Consider the following 7,500-nt stretch of genomic DNA (forward strand, 5'->3'; position numbering starts at 1 on the left):
CGGTCAGTTTCGGCATATTGCTCAAGAGAGCTTGGCCTCGTTGGGCTTTTTGCCGCTGCGCTTTGCGCTTTTGGGCACCGCTTTCGTATTTTCTTTCGCTCATAAGTACTGTCGCTGTTCAACTACAGACTGACACAGTACATGACGCCTAACGTTTATATATGAAAGGCGGATTCCCCATAACCAATCAGTGTCCGGTTATTTAAATATTCATTTTGCGTCAATGAATAATACGTTTTTGTTTCTTTTGACCAATTGGGGGCCCCCTGTGCGGCGGGGGCGTGATTTTGAGCTAATGAATATGATATATATTTTTTTCTTTTGACCAATCGGGGGCCCCCTCCGAGGCGCGGGGGCGTGGGGGCCCCTAGGCTTAAGCCATATGAAGCCTGTGCGGTGATCCGGGCGTGCACACACACACACACACACAACCATACACACATGCACACAGACACACAAAATCTCCTAGATCACTTCCCTTTAAAGCTGAATTTCCTGTTTGTGAAACATCATGATTATTGGAACTCTATTAACATAAAGAAGTATAAAAATGAACATAAAGAACTTTTATTTACGTTCATTACTTTGTTTAATTCCTTTGTGTATTTTCATGCATAACACAGTCATCCTTCAGCTGTTTAAACTTAAGTAGAATGCAGAATTCTGGAATGCAGTTCAAAAATCATTAAAGTTCTTGATCATTCACTGTGTGTAACTGTCACACTGCATCCTTTTCTTTCTGTAACTTTTGTAAAACATGATATTTCCGTGGAAATTCATTGATAAAAATCAGCATATTTTCCAAGATGCTGCCATAGCTGCTGCCAATTCAGAGAGGCCAGTTTCTGTGGTGAGGAATCTCCACAGAACCCTTAGCCTGCGACGATGCTCCAACTCCTCACAGCCTCTGCATGTTTCTCCACCTGAAAACAGAGCTTTTCTCCTGGACTTGCCAAAGGCCACGGTGAGGCAATTTAGCCTTGGTCATCAAGACTACTGCTCACACACTCAATCTTAGTTTGGATCCTCAGTGCTCAACACAAAATATTTGTGTGTTTAGTGAAATGTATTTTCTGTTACAGTGTATGCTAAAGAGGCTTGGCAGATGGAATTTCAATATTTTCCTGTTTGATCAACTGTCAGATGGTGAGATGGTGCCCTCTGCTGTTAAGACAAGGCCACTGTAGTGTTTTATATGTGATTGTGTGTTATGCGTGACTGTGTGTTATGTGTGATTACCTCTGTGTTATGTGTAAGTGTGTGTTATGAAGGGGTGTGCAATATTGACAAAAATGATCTCAGTATTTTCTGGGATTTTGTCGATAATGATAAGTAGACAATATTTTGCATCCTTCAAAAATGTGTTTGTAAAAGTCTTATATTGTCCTGGCTCACTCTTGTTAATAGGATATTAATTGTGGCTTACTAATGATATTAATGGAAACAACATATTTAAGGACGACAGGTCTTAGTTATTTACTTAAAATTGAAGCATTCAGGTAAAAACAATACAGAAACATTGGAATCACCAGTGCAAGTATTATTGAGATCAAACAGTGAAAGTGTGAGTAAACCATTTCAGAGGCCTACGGAATTTCCTCTGGTTAAAATGCTCTCATTATAATATTTTCGCTGGTCTTCGTGCAAATGTTTACAGACACTACCCCTTAATTTCCGACACAGACTGACATCTTTTGAGCAACATTCGTCTTTTCAAAGCCAAACCACCTCCATGCGAGTGAGAATGATCCACGTCAATTCGCACATCATTAAAACAACAATTATGATATTATCGTTGACAAAACATATCGCACACCCCTAGTGTTATGTGTGATTGTGCGTGTGTTATTTGTGATTATGTGTGTGCTGTGTAGCTATGTGTGACTGTGTGTGTTATGTGTGACTGTGTTATGCGTGATTATGTGTGTTACGTGGCTATGTCTGATTGTGTGATTGTGTGTTATGTGTATTGATGCAAGGCTCCGATACTGATATCGGATATTGGTATGATACTAACTCAAATAGCTGGATCGGGTATAGGTGACAATGGGGCCGATCTATTCTATTTCAATTCAGTTCTATTCGCCGTACACAATATCGTTTTCGTGCCGTTTTCAGATGTTCGACGTCCACACCAAAACACTGCAACGCTTCTTTGTTGTGTTTGTTGTTCCGCCGTTATGAAGTTGTCCCACCAGCTACTTGTTCGCCCAGATCGCGTTCAGAATCACTGCGCCACGTAGGGTTTGAACCGCCGTTGCAGTTGTTTAGCACAGCAAATACAAAGCAGCAAACACACATCTCTTAAGCACAGCAAATATAACGCTTCTGCGTTTGACGGAATTTTTAATGTGGCGAATCTAGCCAGTTGTTGCAGAGTGGTCACTATGACAATCTTGTTCCTAGAAGACACATGTTCCGTCGATCGCGACATGAAATGTCTGGTAAGCTCAGGGTAATGTAAACAGCTGGAGCCAGCCGTTAGCTAATATTATATAGGCTGTACTGTTGAATATTCATAAGGGAGACATCGCCCACTTAGAAGTCGACCAATGGCCTTGTGGTACTTTAATGATATAATGCCCACATGTTGGACATATTAGGAAATGCAGCTGTTCATATCTGAAATGGGAAACTACATTTCCGCTAGTCACAATCCGTTTCCAATATGTGGAAATTCAACTGTGGATATCTGTAATCGTTATTCTTAGTGGTGAAAAATGAATTATTGACATCTTAATGAAATTAAAGATATCTGCAAATCAATTTTGATTAGTCGATATGTAATTTCTATATGTGAAAATATATTTGTAACGTGTCAAAATTGTTTTACAGATATCGTACATTAAAATTTTAACTAGTCAAAATGACATTTTGACATGTCAGTGTCATTTCCACTTGTGATAACTAAATTGCTATTAGTCAGCCCTACTTATTGAATGTTAAAATGGCTTGCCATATTATGTGTAACTATGTGTGTATTATGTGTGACTATGTGTGTGTTATGTGTGACTGTGTGTGTATTATGTGTGGTTACATGTGTGTTATGTGTGACTTTGTGTGTGTTATGTGTTACGTGTGGTTGTGTGTTATGTGTGACTATATGTGTGTGTTATGTGTTATTACGTGTGTGATATAGGGGTGTAACGGTATGCAAAAGTCACGGTTCGGTACGTACTTCGGTTTTGAAGTCACAGTTCAGCTACAGATACGAGACCGTAGACGTTTGTATCGCAGCTCGGCCTCGTTTTCAGAACCGTTACACCTTCAGTGCGTTACACCTTTAGTGCGTTACAGCTTTAGTGCGCTACACCTTTAGTGCGCTACACCTTTAGTGCGCTACACCTTTAGTGCGTTACACCTTCAGTGCGTTACAGCTTTAGTGCGCTACACCTTTAGTGCGTTACAGCTTTAGTGCGCTACACCTTTAGTGCGTTACACCTTTAGTGCGTTACACCTTTAGTGCGCTACACCTTTAGTGCGTTACACCTTCAGTGCGTTACACCTTTAGTGCGTTACACCTTTAGTGCGCTACACCTTTAGTGCGCTACACCTTTAGTGCGTTACACCTTCAGTGCGTTACACCTTTAGTGCGTTACACCTTTAGTGCGCTACACCTTTAGTGCGCTACACCTTTAGTGCGTTACACCTTTAGTGCGCTACACCTTTAGTGCGCTACACCTTCAGTGCGCTACACCTTTAGTGCGTTACACCTTTAGTGCGCTACACCTTTAGTGCGTTACACCTTCAGTACGCTACACCTTTAGTGTGCTACACCTTTAGTGCGTTACACCTTCAGTACGCTACACCTTCAGTGCGTTACACCTTTAGTGCGTTACACCTTCAGTGCGTTACAGCTTTAGTGCGTTACACCTTTAGTGCGTTACACCTTTAGTGCGCTACACCTTTAGTGCGTTACACCTTCAGTACGCTACACCTTCAGTACGCTACACCTTTAGTGCGTTACAGCTTTAGTGTGTTACAGCTTTAGTGCGTTACACTTTCAGTACGTTACACCTTTAGTGTGCTACACCTTTAGTGCGTTACACCTTCAGTACGCTACACCTTCAGTGCGTTACACCTTTAGTGCGTTACACCTTCAGTACGCTACACCTTTAGTGCATTACAGCTTTAGTGCGTTACACCTTCAGTGCGTTACACCTTTAGTGCGTTACACCTTTAGTGCGCTACACCTTTAGTGCGCTACACCTTTAGTGCGTTACACCTTCAGTGCGCTACACCTTTAGTGCGTTACACCTTTAGTGCGCTACACCTTTAGTGCGCTACACCTTTAGTGTGTTACAGCTTTAGTGCGCTACACCTTCAGTGCGCTACACCTTTAGTGTGTTACAGCTTTAGTGCGTTACACCTTCAGTGCGTTACACCTTTAGTGCGTTACACCTTTAGTGCGCTACACCTTTAGTGCGCTACACCTTTAGTGCGTTACACCTTCAGTGCGCTACACCTTTAGTGCGTTACACCTTTAGTGCGCTACACCTTTAGTGCGCTACACCTTTAGTGCGTTACACCTTCAGTGCGCTACACCTTTAGTGCGTTACACCTTTAGTGCGCTACACCTTTAGTGCGTTACACCTTCAGTGCGCTACACCTTCAGTGCGCTACACCTTTAGTGCGTTACACCTTTAGTGCGTTACACCTTCAGTGCGCTACACCTTCAGTGCGTTACACCTTTAGTGCGTTACAGCTTCAGTGCGTTACACCTTCAGTGCGTTACACCTTCAGTGCGTTACACCTTTAGTGCGCTACACCTTTAGTGCGCTACACCTTTAGTGCGTTACACCTTCAGTGCGCTACACCTTTAGTGCGTTACACCTTTAGTGCGCTACACCTTTAGTGCGTTACACCTTCAGTGCGCTACACCTTTAGTGCGTTACACCTTTAGTGCGTTACAGCTTTAGTGCGTTACACCTTTAGTGCGTTACACCTTCAGTGCGTTACACCTTTAGTGCGCTACACCTTTAGTGCGTTACACCTTCAGTGCGTTACACCTTTAGTGCGTTACACCTTTAGTGCGCTACACCTTTAGTGCGTTACACCTTCAGTGCGCTACACCTTTAGTGCGTTACACCTTTAGTGCGCTACACCTTTAGTGCGTTACACCTTCAGTACGCTACACCTTTAGTGCGCTACACCTTTAGTGCGTTACACCTTCAGTACGCTACACCTTCAGTGCGTTACACCTTTAGTGCGTTACACCTTTAGTGCGCTACACCTTTAGTGCGCTACACCTTTAGTGCGTTACACCTTTAGTGCGCTACACCTTTAGTGTGTTACACCTTCAGTGCGCTACACCTTTAGTGCGTTACACCTTTAGTGCGCTACACCTTTAGTGCGCTACACCTTTAGTGTGTTACATCTTTAGTGCGCTACACCTTCAGTGCGCTACACCTTTAGTGCGCTACACCTTTAGTGCGTTACACCTTCAGTGCGTTACACCTTTAGTGCGCTACACCTTTAGTGCGCTACACCTTTAGTGCGTTACACCTTCAGTGCGCTACACCTTTAGTGCGTTACACCTTTAGTGCGCTACACCTTTAGTGCGTTACACCTTCAGTGCGCTACACCTTCAGTGCGCTACACCTTTAGTGCGTTACACCTTTAGTGCGTTACACCTTTAGTGCGTTACACCTTTAGTGCGCTACACCTTTAGTGCGTTACACCTTTAGTGCGTTACAGCTTCAGTGCGTTACACCTTCAGTGCGTTACACCTTCAGTGCGTTACACCTTTAGTGCGTTACACCTTTAGTGCGCTACACCTTTAGTGCGCTACACCTTTAGTGCGTTACACCTTCAGTGCGCTACACCTTTAGTGCGTTACACCTTTAGTGCGCTACACCTTTAGTGCGTTACACCTTCAGTACGCTACACCTTTAGTGCGCTACACCTTTAGTGCGTTACACCTTCAGTACGCTACACCTTCAGTGCGTTACACCTTTAGTTCGCTACACCTTTAGTGCGCTACACCTTTAGTGCGTTACAGCTTTAGTGCGTTACAGCTTTAGTGCGCTACACCTTTAGTGCGTTACACCTTTAGTGCGCTACACCTTTAGTGTGTTACAGCTTTAGTGCGTTACACCTTCAGTGCGTTACACCTTTAGTGCGTTACACCTTTAGTGCGCTACACCTTCAGTGCGCTACACCTTTAGTGTGTTACAGCTTTAGTGCGCTACACCTTCAGTGCGCTACACCTTTAGTGCGTTACACCTTTAGTGCGCTACACCTTTAGTGCGCTACACCTTTAGTGCGTTACACCTTCAGTGCGCTACACCTTTAGTGCGTTACACCTTTAGTGCGCTACACCTTTAGTGCGTTACACCTTCAGTGCGCTACACCTTCAGTGCTCTACACCTTTAGTGCGTTACAGCTTTAGTGCGTTACACCTTCAGTGCGTTACACCTTTAGTGCGCTACACCTTCAGTGCGCTACACCTTTAGTGCGTTACACCTTTAGTGCGCTACACCTTTAGTGCGTTACACCTTCAGTGCGTTACACCTTCAGTGCGTTACACCTTCAGTGCGCTACACCTTCAGTGCGTTACACCTTTAGTGCGTTACAGCTTCAGTGCGTTACACCTTTAGTGCGCTACACCTTTAGTGCGCTACACCTTTAGTGCGTTACACCTTCAGTGCGCTACACCTTTAGTGCGTTACACCTTTAGTGCGCTACACCTTTAGTGCGTTACACCTTCAGTACGCTACACCATTAGTGCGCTACACCTTTAGTGCGCTACACCTTTAGTGCGTTACACCTTCAGTGCGTTACACCTTTAGTGCGCTACACCTTCAGTGCGCTACACCTTTAGTGCGTTACACCTTCAGTGCGCTACACCTTTAGTGCGCTACACCTTCAGTGCGTTACACCTTTAGTGCGTTACACCTTTAGTGCGCTACACCTTTAGTGCGTTACACCTTCAGTGCGCTACACCTTTAGTGCGTTACACCTTTAGTGCGCTACACCTTCAGTGCGCTACACCTTTAGTGCGTTACACCTTCAGTGCGCTACACCTTTAGTGCGTTACACCTTTAGTGCGCTACACCTTTAGTGCGTTACACCTTCAGTACGCTACACCTTTAGTGCGTTACACCTTTAGTGCGCTACACCTTTAGTGCGTTACACCTTCAGTGCGTTACACCTTCAGTGCGCTACACCTTTAGTGCGTTACACCTTTAGTGCGCTACACCTTTAGTGCGCTACACCTTTAGTGCGTTACACCTTCAGTGCGCTACACCTTTAGTGCGCTACACCTTTAGTGCGCTACACCTTCAGTGCGTTACACCTTTAGTGCGCTACACCTTTAGTGCGTTACACCTTCAGTGCGCTACACCTTCAGTGCGTTACACCTTTAGTGCGCTACACCTTTAGTGCGCTACACCTTCAGTGCGCTACACCTTTAGTGCGCTACACCTTTAGTGCGTTACACCTTCAGTGCGCTACACCTTTAGTGCGTTACACCTTTAGTGCGCTACACCTTTAGTGCGC

The 7,500-nt window shown here is 44.4% G+C and overlaps 1 protein-coding gene across 1 annotated transcript in view; it reads left to right on the forward strand.

Moving 5' to 3' along the window:
* The window catches only part of LOC115811201 (high affinity cAMP-specific 3',5'-cyclic phosphodiesterase 7A-like), a 36,367-nt gene that overhangs the window by 20,834 nt on the left and 8,033 nt on the right, over window positions 1-7,500 (forward strand). Inside the window, exons 4-5 of the mRNA XM_030773309.1 lie at window positions 807-964; window positions 1,083-1,146. Of these exons, the coding sequence (XP_030629169.1) occupies window positions 807-964; window positions 1,083-1,146 (222 nt within the window). The remainder of the gene's footprint in view (window positions 1-806; window positions 965-1,082; window positions 1,147-7,500) is intronic.

This window comes from Chanos chanos, chromosome 5, assembly GCF_902362185.1.
Source record: "Chanos chanos chromosome 5, fChaCha1.1, whole genome shotgun sequence".
Lineage (NCBI taxonomy): Eukaryota > Metazoa > Chordata > Actinopteri > Gonorynchiformes > Chanidae > Chanos > Chanos chanos.